The sequence below is a fragment of the Oncorhynchus clarkii genome, chromosome 16 (genome assembly GCF_045791955.1).
Source record: "Oncorhynchus clarkii lewisi isolate Uvic-CL-2024 chromosome 16, UVic_Ocla_1.0, whole genome shotgun sequence".
Lineage (NCBI taxonomy): Eukaryota > Metazoa > Chordata > Actinopteri > Salmoniformes > Salmonidae > Oncorhynchus > Oncorhynchus clarkii.
This window is the reverse complement of record NC_092162.1, coordinates 64479358-64494593: the sequence shown is the minus strand read 5'-3', so window position 1 is coordinate 64494593 and position 15236 is coordinate 64479358. Positions and strand designations below refer to the sequence as shown.

At 44.1% G+C, this 15236-nt stretch overlaps 1 protein-coding gene and 1 pseudogene across 1 annotated transcript; both read left to right on the top strand.

Annotated features, from left to right (window-relative positions):
- The first annotated feature begins 3516 nt into the window (after positions 1-3516).
- Positions 3517-11791, top strand: LOC139368904 (DEAD (Asp-Glu-Ala-Asp) box polypeptide 20). Its single transcript, XM_071108385.1, has 11 exons — positions 3517-3735; positions 5492-5586; positions 5761-5929; positions 6115-6229; positions 6842-6984; positions 7135-7273; positions 7390-7448; positions 9173-9255; positions 9409-9514; positions 9894-9995; positions 10137-11791. Exons 1-11 carry the CDS (start codon positions 3540-3542, stop codon positions 11438-11440), a joined length of 2511 nt encoding a protein of 836 aa, XP_070964486.1. The 5' UTR covers positions 3517-3539; the 3' UTR covers positions 11441-11791.
- Positions 11792-12362: 571 nt separating this feature from the next.
- On the top strand, positions 12363-13399 carry LOC139367368 (uncharacterized; annotated as a pseudogene).
- The last annotated feature ends 1837 nt before the right edge of the window (positions 13400-15236 follow it).

Below are 15236 nucleotides of genomic sequence, written 5' to 3'. Positions count from 1 at the left end.
GTATAGTTCAGAACAGTACAGTAAAGTATAGTTCAGAACAGTACAGTAAAGTATAGTTCAGAACAGTACGGTAAAGTATAGTAAAGTATAGTAAAGTATAGTTCAGAACAGTACAGTAAAGTATAGTAAAGTATAGTTCAGAACAGTACAGTACAGTATAGTTCAGAACAGTACAGTAAAGTATAGTTCAGAACAGTATAGTAAAGTATAGTTCAGAACAGTACAGTAAAGTATAGTTCAGAACAGTACAGTAAAGTATAGTTCAGAACAGTACGGTAAAGTATAGTAAAGTATAGTTCAGAACAGTAAAGTATAGTAAAGTATAGTTCAGAACAGTACAGTAAAGTATAGTTCAGAACAGTACAGTAGAGTTCAGAACAGTACAGTAGAGTTCAGAACAGTACGGTAAAGTATAGTAAAGTATAGTTCAGAACAGTACAGTAAAGTATAGTTCAGAACAGTACAGTAAAATATAGTTCAGAACAGTACAGTAAAGTATAGTTCAGAACAGTACAGTAAAGTATAGTAAAGTATAGTTCAGAACAGTACAGTAAAGTATAGTAAAATATAGTTCAGAACAGTACAGTAAAGTATAGTTCAGAACAGTACAGTAGAGTTCAGAACAGTACAGTATAGTTCAGAACAGTACAGTAAAGTATAGTAAAGTATAGTTCAGAACAGTACAGTAAAGTACAGTAAAGTATAGTTCAGAACAGTACAGTAAAGTATAGTAAAGTATAGTTCAGAACAGTACAGTAAAGTATAGTTCAGAACAGTACAGTAGAGTTCAGAACAGTACAGTATAGTTCAGAACAGTACAATAAAGTATAGTAAAGTATAGTTCAGAACAGTACAGTAAAGTATAGTTCAGTACAGTACAGTACATTACAGGGTACTCAACTCCAGTGTATTGTACTCTACTGTACTGTCCTGCACTATACTAAACTTTTTCCTCTACTGTACTGTACTGTGCTAAACTGTGCACTTCAAACCTGTGAAACATAGACTATGATTGGTTCAGATTTGGTCAGGTCCTGAATGTCTATGTTTGGTCCAGATCAAGGCCGGTCTGGACATCTGTAGACATCTGTAGACGTCTGTAGACATCTGTAGACATCTGTAGACATCTGTAGATGTCTGTAGACATCTGTAGACATCTGAAGACATCTGTAGACATCTGTAGACATCTGAAGACATCTGAAGACATCTGAAGACCTCTGAAGACGTCTGTAGACATCTGAAGATGTTGAAATGAAAGCCGTTCTGGTGTCAGTGGGTGCTCAGTGGGTAAGGATGCTGGTTACAGTAAATGGAAAGAGAGGGGGCTCATGGGTAGATGTCAGTAAGAGGTGGGGGAGGTGACATTAACAGGAGAGATAGAAAGGCAAAGAGAGAGAGATAGATAGATAGAGATAGAGGGAGAGAGAGATAGAAAGGCAAAGAGAGATAGATAGATAGAGATAGAGGGAGAGAGAGCGAGAGAGAGAGAGAGAGAGAGAGAGAGAGGGAGAGAGAGAGAGATAGAGAGAGATGGAGGGAGAGAGATAGAGAGAGAGGGAAAGAGAGGGGTTGTCAAAACTGTTTTCACACTTGCTTTGACCACCAGTGGACCGAAAGAAAAAGAAAACAGTTAGCGGAACATAACAGTGTGCCAGTTAGCAGAACATAACAGTATGCCAGTTAGCAGAACATAACAGTATGCCAGTTAGCAGAACATAACAGTATGCCAGTTAGCAGAACATAAGTGTGCCAGTTAGCAGAACATAACAGTGTGCCAGTTAGCAGAACATAACAGTGTGCCAGTTAGCAGAACATAACAGTGTGCCAGTTAGCAGAACATAACAGTGTGCCAGTTAGCAGAACATAACAGTATGCCAGTGGACTGTAGCAGCTAGCAGGTGACAGCTAGCAGGTGACAACCACAACTGTGGTTTGTGACTACTACGATTTCCAATTTTAGCCAAATGAATTGCAGTAATTCTGTAATTCTGTTACTGGTTTGTGAGAAATTATTCTACCAATTTGGAAATTATTTGACCAATTTCGTTAAATAAAAATTCATAAACAAAATAGATATCAGTAAAAACACAATATAACTAATTGTTACTTCTCTGAACTTTCATTATCCTCCCTCCTCATGAGAAATTAGAAAATATCTTAAAGATTTGCAGGATTTTGGTAACAGAATTTGAAGGCTAAGGGCAATGTCTCAAACTTACAGAAGGCAAATACTAAATATAAGTCTGTATTATTTGGCAGGGGTCTTTACTTCAACATGGTTGTGTTTTGATATATTTCTAATACTTTTTAAGACTTTTTCTGGTAGATGTTTTCAAAGACCCCTTTTCCATCTGACCAGAAATGAAAGCACTTTCTAATTTCTAATATTTAAGATAGAACATATTGAAAATGTATCTATGCCTTCATTTCTTAAAAATATAGACTCTTAGCTTTCATTTGACACCTAATTTGACATGTTTGACATTTCCCATGTTGGTGCTCATGGATCATTTTACATGCCCCTTTTTGCTTCATTGTCTCTTTACATGCAATACATCTACAAGGGGATTCAAGTTGTATTTTCTAATAATTCAGTCATCCAAATATTGTAATTCACTCATCACATCAAGGGGCTTACTCCTGTCTATTAGAATGTGTTTCAGAAATCAAAATGTTTTGCATTTAATTTAATGATCTGGCCTGCCTTGAAGTGTATAACTCTCCTCAGTCCAAAGCCTTCAACCCCTCAACCCCATACCTCAATGCATTGTCAGATCTGTCACTCTGTCCCCTCCGGCGCCATCTGCTCTCTCTTCTCACCTGACGGGTCATCGCCTCTCGCAGGGACAGTTTACTTGTGGGCAGCTGACCAATGACAGGCCTGCCTATTCAAATGTTCAGAGGAGAAGTATGATAAAACCATTACGTGATGGCTTCCTTGAACACCCATAGTTTGACATAATTGCTTGTGGTGAGATACCTGGTAGCCTAAAATATAAGTAGCCTTCTGATGTACTTATCCCTCTCTCTGTGTCTGTGTCTGTGTGTGTGTTATCGGATAATAAGAAAAGCTATCTGGTATTATCATTAAAAGATGCAGATTTTATGGATAACATCAGCTAAATAAATGTTAAGAGACGATGCACAGGGAAGATCTAAATTACATACTCCTCACGTCCTCTCTCCTTGTCTCCTTCTCAAAACCCATTGGAGGAGAAGGTCAGAGGGGCGGGCTTCTTGCTTGGAGACGAGGAGAGAGGACTCGAGGAGTATGCAATTGAGATTTTCCCTCTGACTCATAGGACTCTGACTAAGAACAGACACACTTTATTGACCAAAACAATGGTCAGTAAACCACATAGACCAGACCCCGCTGCTATCGCACTGGTGCCTATAGGAGAGCCACCCCCTTGCGCATTCTTAATTTATCCACCATCTTTAACCGTACAGTAGATGGCGACAAACAGGGACACAAAAAAGAAAACGTCTAATAACGAGAAACAGCAACATCTCGCGATACTACCGGGTTTGTTTGAAACATGGCTTCCTCAATGAAGAAGGCTGCCCACGATATTGAAACGCGAAAACGGACTGATGATGTTGTCTTGTCGGGCGGTATCGACTTCAACGCCCTGTTGTTGTCGCAGCCCGTGCTCGATGGACTGGCGGCTTCTGGATTCAAGAAACCGTCTCCAATCCAGCTCAAAGCCATTCCGTTGGGGCGATGCGGACTCGGTATGATCTGGTCGTCAGCGTCTACAGCAGTTAACGTTACGTTTTAGCTAGCTAGCAATTTTATGTCTTAACCACCTAACTTCCTGTATTCTAGTCAGTTTCTAGTCTGTTTAGACTCTCATTTGAATTTATGCCGCGTTGATAACCAAGTGGGATGGTGGAAATTACCCGTTGGGAAGTCGTAAATACTAAATAAATGCATTCACGTGCTTTGAACTCGTTGAGAAACGCCGATTTGCCAACAAGCTTCGTCAACCATAAATTAAAAGTATTGTTATCATGTTTGTAAACAAATTATAGTGTTCTCAAACAAAAAAAATGAATAGATCTCTTTTTGTAAATGTTTTGTTACATTTAATAACCAAAGATAGTGGCTAAATGAAGATAGTTCACTCAGGCCTTTTATCATTGTCTCCCATAGACACCAATGCAATAGCAGCTGGGTCTGGTCTACTTAGTCAAGTTTTAGCACTCAAGTCTCAAGTCAAGACCTTCAAGTCTCAAGTCCTAAACTTTGAGTTTCTAGTCCTAAACAAGTCATAACGTGCTCCACCAAATGTAATACCATTTCATATTTTTAACAAGAGTAATAGTTAGTATATTACATTTACGCAAATCATGAATGCTTTTAAAAATATCTATATATTTATTACTTTACTTTCCAAATAAACGTTATATTCCCATGGAAATACATGGGTGGCCATGAGAAAGACCCCCCCCCCTCCCATAGTGATCGACTGTCGAGGAACACTATGGGGTGCAATTGGACCATGTTGACTTGTACACACAATCGCCCAACCTTAACACACACACTGTGGTTACAGTAGGCTAATGTATGTCAATGGTTTTAGGAACAGAAGTAACATCAGGCAGGATTTAGGCTACCAACTGCCTAGCCAGTTGTAGCTCAATCTTGGGTGCAATGATCACGTTCCCGCACTGACTGACTGACTGGGTGGAGGCTTGTGATTTAACGTTATATTAGCCTACATGATACACTAGTAAAGTAATAAAAAATATATAGCTGTCGGCTATATTAGCCACGACTTACCGTTCTTTGTGCAGCTTCAAATGTCGAACAAAGTTGGAAATTGTTTGTGCCTCCGTCTGCAATTTTCTTCCCGCATGTTTTGCAAGTTGCCATCTGTTTTTTGTTGATACAGCGTCGTCTTTATTTCAGAAAATAATAATTTTGGGTGTCATCTTTCCAAGGGCTCCATCTGAATTCACCTGCCGACGTTCCTCTGCACTGCCATGCGCAACTTGATTGGCTGCTCCGATTCAAACTGTAATCCGTTAAATGAAGAGTTGATGCGCTGCACACTTTTTTTTTTAATAGCATCATTTTTAATATTTGGGCTTGGGGAGGGTATCAAGTCAGGTCGAGTCATAAGGGTCAAGTCACGAGTCATTGGTTTCAAAGTCGAGTTGCAAGTCATCATATTTGTGACTCGATTCCACACCTCTGTTAAATTGAACCAGAAAAAAACAGCAAGGTCTCACTTCCTCTTCAAAGTCTGCCCACGATATTGAAACGTGAAAACGGACTGTTGATGTTGTCTTGTCGGGCGGTATCGATTTAGCCTTAAAGGCTATTAGGTGACGTCAGGCTCACGTGCATGGCTCTCAGGTGTTTGTCACCTGATGCATGCGCACATGTGCAAGTGTTTACATAGCTATCTGTAAATATTATGTAAACTATTTAGGACAGGAAGCTGGCAACCTACATGCCTCATGTCTGTGTGCTGTATTTCAGATCTGATAGTGCAGGCCAAGTCTGGCACAGGGAAGACCTGTGTGTTCTCTGCCATCGCCCTGGACTCTCTGGTAATGGAGAACACTACGACACAGGTGACTCAACTCACTCAATTTATCATAACAGAGACATGCATTCATTTCACATGTCAAGGTTGAATGTCATCTATGACATCTGTTTGCTTGACTCTATATTTGGACAGATTACAGGCAAATCTTTGACATAGGATGGACATTGTGTATTGACCAAAATTTCCCTTCCTGTGACAGGTGCTGGTGCTAGCCCCGACCCGTGAGATAGCAGTGCAGATCCACTCTGTGGTGATGGCTATAGGCAGTGCCATGGAGGGCCTGCAGTGTCATGTCTTCATTGGGGGGACGCCCGTCAGCCAGGACAAGATCAGTCTCAAGAAGTGCCACATCGCTGTGGGATCACCAGGTCAGTGACTGTAGGCAAACCTATACAGTTCCTTTGTCATATAGGTAAATAACCATGGCAACAGTATCATGTGTATCAAACAGTGGCATAAGTCTAATTGTATACCGATGTGTTCTTCCCTGGCCAGGACGTATCAAGCAGTGGCATAAGTCTAATTGTATACCGATGTGTTCTTCCCTGGTCAGGACGTATCAAGCAGCTGATTGAGCTGGGTCTTTTGGTTACCGCCAGCATCCGTCTGTTTGTGCTGGACGAGGCTGACAAACTACTGGAGGAAGGCAGCTTCCAGGACCAGATCAAGTGAGACACACACACGGGTCTTCGATCAACTCCACCTGACGGACTCTGTCTCTCCTAGAGATCCTATTCAATTACTAGAGCGGCTAAACCTTTAAAGAGCCTAAATGGACTGAAAATGGCAGCCATTGTGGTCAGGGAGACATCCAAACCAGTCTAATTGGAATGAATGACAAAGGCATAGGTGATGCATTTCCTGCTTTTACTCGTGCAGGATAAAAAGTAAGGCATGTAAATATCAGAAATGATGTAATAGAATTGTCAACCTAAAATATTGTCATCAGTCTTTCCCATATTGATTTAGCAGTGGCTTTTTATATATATATATAATTTTCAGGATGCTGAAATGTTTTCAGTGTAAACTTAAATGACTAAAGACAGATATAACCTATGTAGAAAAGTTAATGGAGTGATATATATATATTCTTTTAAAGAAATTTTAACTTTTAAACAGCAACATTTTGTGTCTGTGGCCAAAAGGCGGGCCTTTAAAATGTTTGTTTGGAGACTGGGCTATTGGCCATGCCCCACCCTTACCAAAATGGCTGACGTTTTATACAATCATTAGAAGATTCATGTCCATTATAATATTCTTATTCCTAATTCTATCTCTAGTTGGATATTCTCCTCTCTACCGGTCAACAAACAGATGTTAGCCCTGTCTGCCACCTACCCAGAATCCCTTGCCCAGCACTTGGCCCACTACATGAGAGAGCCCACCTTCGTCAGACTTAACCCCTCCGACCCCGGACTCATAGGTCAGTATCACAGCTCAACCAGTAACATCCAGGTACAGCAGGCATCATGTCCCAGACAGACACAGAGATATTCCATGATTTTGGGTCATGATTAGCAAGAAGATTGTGCTGTGTTTTATTTCACTGAGATGTGTATTCTGACCCCCTCAGGTTTGAAGCAGTACTACAGGCTGGTGCGCTCCCATGCCATGCCCCATAAGGTGTTTGAGGAGAAGGTTCTGCTCCTGCTGGAGCTGTTCAGTAAAGTTCCCTTCAATCAAGCTCTGGTGTTCTCCAACCTGCACACCAGGTAGGACCCTCAGCTGTAGGGTTACTGTAACATCAACGAGCTATCTGAATCCCTATTAGTAGTTTGTTTCATTTTTCTTTTTGTTCAATCATTTTTTATGATTTCCATACCTACAGGGCTCAGCATTTAGCAGACATCTTGTCCTCGAAGGGCCTTCCTGCTGTCTGTATCTCAGGTGAGAGTGGGCCAGGGCCAGCAAGGAGCACTATACTAGAGTACATTACTCTTACTACACTGCTCAAAAAAATAAAGGGAACACTTAAACAACACAATGTAACTCCAAGTCAATCACACTTCTGTGAAATCAAACTGTCCACTTAGGAAGCAACACTGATTGACAATACATTTCACATGCTGTTGTGCAAATGGAATAGACAACAGGTGGAAATTATAGGCAAATTAGCAAGACACCCCCAATAAAGGAGTGGTTCTGCAGATGGTGACCACAGACCACTTCTCAGTTCCTATGCTTCCTGGCTGATGTTTTGGTCACTTTTGAATGCTGGCGGTGCTTTCACTCTAGTGGTAGCATGAGACGGAGTCTACAACCCACACAAGTGGCTCAGGTAGTGCAGCTCATCCAGGATGGCACATCAATGCGAGCTGTGGCAAGAAGGTTTGTTGTGTCTGTCAGCATAGTGTCCAGAGCATGGAGGCGCTACCAGGAGACAGGCCAGTACATCAGGAGACGTGGAGGAGGCCATAGGAGGGCAACAACCCAGCAGCAGGACGCTACCTCCGCATTTGTGCAAGGAGGAGCAGGAGGAGCACTGCCAGAGCCCTGCAAAATGACCTCCAGCAGGCCACAAATGTGCATGTGTCTGCTCAAACGGTCAGAAACAGACTCCATGAGGGTGGTATGAGGGCCCGACGTCCACAGGTGGGGGTTGTGCTTACAGCCCAACACCGTGCAGGACGTTTGGCATTTGCCAGAGAACACCAAGATTGACAAATTCGCCACTGGCGCCCTGTGCTCTTCACAGATGAAAGCAGGTTCACACTGAGCACATGTGACAGTCTGGAGATGCCTTGGAGAACATTTTGCTGCCTGCAACATCCTCCAGCATGACCGGTTTGGTGGTGGGTCAGTCATGGTGTGGGGTGGCATTTCTTTGGGGGGCCGCACAGCCCTCCATGTGCTCGCCAGAGGTAGCCTGACTGCCATTAGGTACCGAGATGAGATCCTCAGACCCCTTGTGAGACCATATGCTGGTGTGGTTGGCCCTGGGTTCCTCCTAATGCAAGACAATATTAGACCTCATGTGGCTGGAGTGTGTCAGCAGTTCCTGCAAGAGGAAGGCATTGATACTATGGACTGGCCCGTCCGTTCCCCAGACCTGAATCCAATTGAGCACATCTGGGACATCATGTCTTGCTCCATCCACCAATGCCACGTTGCACCACAGACTGTCCAGTAGTTGGCGGATGCTTTAGTCCAGGTCCAGGAGGAGATCCCTCAGGAGACCATCCGCCACCTCATCAGGAGCATGCCCAGGCATTGTAGGGAGGTCATACAGGCACGTGGAGGCCACACACACTACTGAGCCTCATTTTGACTTGTTTTAAGGACATTACATCAAAGTTGGATCAGCCTGTAGTGTGGTTTTCCACTTGAATTTTAAGTGTGACTCCAAATCCAATCCATGGGTTGATACATTTGATTTCCATTGATCATTTTTGTGTGATTTTGTTGTCATCACATTCAACTATGTAAAGAAAAAAGTATTTCATATTTCATTAATTCAGATCTAGGATGGGTTATTTTAGTGTTCCCTTTATTTTTTTGAGCAGTGTATATTCTACTGCCATAATAAAACTGAATCAGATGTGATGTGGTGTACAATGCTGTGATGTGGTGTACAATGCTGTGGTGTAACGTGTGTGTGTGTGTGTGTGTAGGTAGTCTGAGTCAGGACCAGCGAATGGAGGCCATGTCTAAACTGAAGCAGTACCAGTGCAGAGTACTCATCTCTACTGACCTGGTGAGTGTTTCAGCAACCTGACCTCACACCTACATCATCTCCACAATAACCTCACAAAGGGCTCTCCTATCCTCACAAATGTCCTTAAGAACAGAACATTTCTGTACCACTTGCTAAAAGCAGCCTCCCCCTCTCCATCTTCTTCTCTCCCAGACCTCCAGAGGTATAGATGCTGAGAAGGTGAATCTGGTGATCAACCTGGATGTTCCTCAGGACTGGGAGACCTACATGCACCGTATAGGACGAGCCGGACGCTTTGGTGAGTTCTGCCTTTCGACACAGCCATTATACCGCCATCACAGGGCTAGGACGTCAGTCTGTTCCTAATGTCTGTCTTACACTGCTAGTAGAGACTAGCTGTAGACCTCGGTCTATAGATTGGTCCCAAGGTCAACAGGTTGGCTAATCACTCTGCCGTGTGTGTGGAAGTGATAGACAGAACCCTCTAGGCGACTACAAACTGGGTCGTCATGACAAACACAGGCTGGCAGGAGTGGCTTCCTTCTGTTGTCAGAACTTTGCTTTACCTCTCCCTCTTTTACACACACACACACACACACACACACACAGACACACACACACATCTGCTAGCTGTTGTGAATGGGTCCTCATAAGGAGTGTTTTCTCTTTTGTCCCAGGTACACACGGGCTGGCAGTGACCTACTGTTGCCATGGCGAGGAGGAGAACAAGATGATGGCCATCGCTCAGAAGTGCAACCTAATTCTTTGCGCTCTACCAGGTAAGATCTGAATGTCCTTGTGACCTTTGCTTTCAGTCATAGATCAGATTGTGGATTTTTTTTCTCATCTTTATACAAATGGAGCATTAGTGTTGCTGTGTTATTGTGATGGATCTCCTAACTCCTCCATCACTCCTCCAGACCCCATAGAGCCAGGGCTGATGCAGGAGCCCTGTGACTGGGATATCACTGTGGAGGCCCTGACACCAGGGACTAATTCCCAGGTGTTCCCCAAGACAGAGCGAAGGAGACGGGCTAAGACTGAATCCCCAGCCCCTAAACCCATCAGGGACCAGGATCAGGACCCCAGCCCTGTCCACCCAGAGAGCACTGAACCCAGCCGACCATGTAAGAGCCAGCACATAGCCAGTCCTGTGGCTAAGGCTGGTCTGAAGCACAAAAATGCATCCCCTGCCCAGGATGTCCTCCTACCCCCTTCCAAGGCTTCAGTAGTCCCTGGGGCCTCCCTAGCTCTCTCCCGTAAAGAGCAACAGGATGCCCTGCCAAAGATCCCTCCGCTCAGCGCCTTCAAGAGTCAAAGGTCAGGGATCATGACCTTCCAGGAAGCAGAGCTGGACTTCCAGAGCTTCATCAGGGAGGGGCTGGGAAGGACAGTGGAGGTCATCCGACAGTTCAGAGGTTACGGAGACGACGGCGAGGGATTTAACGGTCAGCACGGCTACGAGGAGTCTCATACACTCCAGGATGACGATGTGCCACTCACACACACACACATGACACGGAACGGAGAGCGTCCACCAACACCCACACAGCTGCTTCTAAAGACGAACTCTGACCCGTCACCTTTGGAGTCGACTTCTGATGGGTCCAGCTCTGACTGTGACATGGAGGAAGACCGGCAGGCTGACGAGTCAACGCAGAGCTCCACAGATCAGACCAGAGGAGCTGAACACAAACCAATCGTTCCGATTCAAACTCAATCTGCACAGCAATCCACAGTCATGGATGGGGCAAGGAAACCAAAGTGTACGCCACCTAGAAGCCAACCCAACTCACCGTCTGTACCCCATCCTAGCCACCACAGATCCCCCAGACCAGAGGGGAGAGCTGTGAGTACAAACCCCGGGGAGGGGGAACCGTTGTTGTGGAAGGCAAAGGGCAGAGAGGCTACAGCACAGCAGTGGAGTAGGGAGACGGCTAAGAAAGTCAAAGGGGAGAAGAGGGATATTTTAGAGGAGAGGAAGATGCCTGAGAATCGAGGGAGTGAGAGGAAGAGGGACAGAGTGAGTGAGGTAGAGGAGGAGGATGATGGTGAGGGTTATGAGGGCTACTGGAGGGCCTACTACAGAGCTTGGGAGGATTACTACGCCTCCATGCCCCCCTCTCACCACCCGGGTTACCATGGCTACCACAGTATGGCATCCAGCTGGATGGCTGCCTACCGTATGAACTCTGTGTACATGGAGGAACTGTTAAAACACTAACACAGGGCTTCACACGTAGACCAGAGAAACTGAGTTAAACTTCTGCCAAAGACATGAGCTATTCTTTCCACTCAATGTCTGCTGTTATCAGTGAAACAAACAAAGTTAAAGATGGTTAAAACATTAAAGATCTCTTTGTAGGAGCAGCAAACGGTGAACAAACATGAATCATTTCTTCAGTTATGTTATTTTGCTGTACATGTTTTGGTCTTTAATTCTGAGTGTAAAATAGTGGACTTACGCTAATATTATTGCATGGTAAATCAATGACTTCACTACGTGCATTATTATTATGCCTACTTTGTGTACATGTGTACGTACTTTTATAATAAAGATCCTTTTGTTCAATATGCCTCCTTTCAGACCTTATTTGATGCCCCCTGTCATTCCGTATAATAATATAGTATATATGTTTTGCTCCATCTTATTCCAGAAACACAGAGAAGAACATGGGCCAATTCTGATTGGCCCATTGTCCAATCAGCTCTGAAAAAGATCTGATGTGATTGGTCACAAGACCAATTATTGGGGGAAAAAAAGATCAGATTTGGGCTACCTGTGTAAATGCAGCCATGATGGTATTCTTGGAAAATGCTCAGTCGTCAACCTCAGAATAACACCGGCTAGAACAGCAAGGTCACACGGATCAAACCTGAATACTCCAATCAGCCGGCAAAGCCCTGCTCATCAAATCAGGCTTGGAACAGTCTCTCCCTCAATATGCAACTCAATCACAGAACACACTTTAAATTATGACCAATTCACCCCATTGACATGTGTCATAGGCTAGCTAGGTCAAGGATGCTGCTATCAAAATTATTCCGTTTGCTCTGTGCTGCCTGGTGAGAGGAGAAAAGGCTTGGAGCATGGCTGTGTCTGCAGGTTTGGGAGACATTTTACATTTAGTTTTAACTGCAAAGATATGAGTAAACTAAATGTGGTACTGTTGACCATCAATGGAAGGAGAACCGCTTTTCCGTTTCACAACAAGAAGACGAAGGCCAGGATTCCGGTTTGGATCCTCGCCATCTGGGCTTTCAGGTTACTTATAGCTTTCGCTGGCTCTGGCCAGACGTTATCTGTTTTACATGATGTGCCGTCGTCACGTAGACAAACACGTGACGTTTGGCGCATATATTTTGGTTCCAGTGTGGGGCTGCAGCCTGACTTTAATAGTTATTCACTACGCGTGGATATTTAAAGTAGTCAGGCAACAAAGTATCAGACCGCGGGATTCAGCTGAGGCCCTCTGTGTCGAGGCACATCTGGAGTTGTCAGAACTATGTTGTTTCAGCACCGCGGATAGCACCGGGGCACACGTTCAAATCCTTACTAGCGGCTGTAGCGTTGCGGATTCTGCAACTCCCACGGTGCACGGTGATCCCAGTGTCTGAGGAGACCAGCACCCCTGCAGCGGAGAAAGCTCAGGAGAGAGTGAGGGCCGTGTGTCTCCTCACCCCCACCGCTAGGGAGAGGGGACAGAAGATGACAGAGGGGAAACTGGCCAAGCGCTTTGGGTACATCATCACCTTCACTCTCTTCTGGATGCCCATGGTTGTGATTCTGCTAATACAGCCATCGTGACGAGGGGCAGAGACTCAGTGAGTAGGCTATATCATGAAATTATTAGAAAATGAGTCTCTACAGCTTTCATATTCATTTACAACTTTTACAGTGTTTAATTTTGTAGGCTACTCTTTCATTCCCTCTTCTCTCCCGTCCTCTTTCCCTCTGTCCCTCCCTCTCCCCTGTTTTCCTCTCTCCCCTCCTCTCTGCCCCTGCACCCCCTCCCTCTCCCCTTTTCTCCAGCAGACCTGGGTCTTGAAGGAGCTGGAGACCTCAGCCATGATCCTGACCTGTGTCCCTGTAGCTGTGGACCCCCTCATCTACACCATGGTCACCAGACAGTTCCGCTCTGAGTTCAGCAAACTGCTCTCCTCACTTCTCTGCAGGGGCTGAGGAATCAATCCAGACCCAGGAGGACTGAGAACTGGGACCCCTGGACAGAAGTCAAGCCCGGTCTGCGGAGGATTCAATTGTAGTGCCCTGTCAGCACAATATCATTTCATACAATTGAGAATTCTATCATCATGTGTAAATAATCTAATAACATCTCACTTTTGAGGTTTTTACCTGAGTTTATTCAGGTAAATATTAAAACATGCTAGCCAGGCTGGTAGCCTTTTTATCACATGTATAGATGTATGAATTGAATAGACAGTAGCTAATGGGATTGTACAGTATGTGCCGTAACGATGCCTTTATGAGGGGTATGACTGTTTAGCGTCTGTTCTTACTGTCATCAGCATGTGTGAAATTGCAATTAGTGAAGGAAGAAAAGCTACTTACAACTATAATACACACACACACACACACACACACACACACACACACACACACACACACACACACACACACTACATCCCACCACCCCCAATGTCTGTTAGTGGATGACATAAGAGACAGAGTCAGAGGTGGTTTCGGCAGATATAGATGTTTTTATCAGGCGTTTTCACAGTCGGGACACAAGACAAGGTCATAAATAATAACCAACACTGACAGGATACGCACAGCATTAGTGTCAACAACAACAGGAGTCAGGGGAAAGCAAAGAGTGATGGAGAGACTGAGCTGAAGAAAAGACAAATTGGCTAAGGGAAAAGAAAACAAAAAAGAAGAGAGAGGACTGACACAATAACAGACCTTAGTGTTAATCATTAGGGAAAAGATAACAATGATTTGACACTTTTTAGGGGAGTATTGTGTGTTTGATCACTGCCCCCCCTACAGTGTCATGGTAGGCTAGACTGCAAAGTCAGCCTTTTTATTTGATTTAAGTCATGGTATGCAGGACTTGTGATAACACTTTTCTATTTCAACCCAATAACGTGAACCTACTTTTACAGACTGCTGTTGTCTCCGCTTTTCTGTCAATCTAATTAAAATAGTGTTACAACCAGGCCTGGAAACTGTGAGTAAGATGTAATTCACTTCGGAAAAGTGCCTGCCTGGCTGTGCTTGTTTCTCTGTTTGCTCTGTGACAGAGAGCGTCTGACTGTGTATTACACGTACACTAATAGCCCAAGTCGGATTTCAACCTCGACCAGGCCCACAAATTGGGGAAAACCAATATTATTTCCTATTGACCCCAATTGTAAAATTGGCAACCTCGTTGTTAAGTATTTGTTATACAGAAATAACAAAACATGCTGAAAATGTACATGTAGTCAGGTCAAAAATCCCAATCTACGGTTCGCAATGCTCCCACATAAGGAAAGAGCCTGCGAGAAGAGCCCTGTGGCTTCAGGCTATTCGGTGTGGGATATTTGGGGACGCGGAGTCCAAGTAGGCTATGTATGGAAAACATTTCATCACAGGTAAGACATTTAACTTGTTTAGTACCATTCGTTTGTAACTCCACTAACTGCTTGTAGCTGTATAGTCTGTTTGTTTGTGTTGTTGGTCTTGGCTAGTTTAATGTTTCGGTCAGTAGATAGCTAGCACTCACTCATTCAAGTGGCTGCTAGCATCGTCATGAAAAGGGGCATGAGGGAAGCCCTACAATATGTTTTTCTAAGTAGAGAGAACGCTAGGGAGCAGGCCATGTTGGAAAGTGATCTTTAGACATGTTGTACTTCTCTTAAATGTAGTTTTGTAATTGACTAAAACAAGCAGACAACAAGAAAATTGCGTTTGAAAAAGGTCAAGTTTTTTGTTGTGAGCCAATGGAGTAACTCACAGTGCATTCGGAAAGTATTCAGACGAATAAGGTGAACCTTATTGCCCCAGTCTGAGG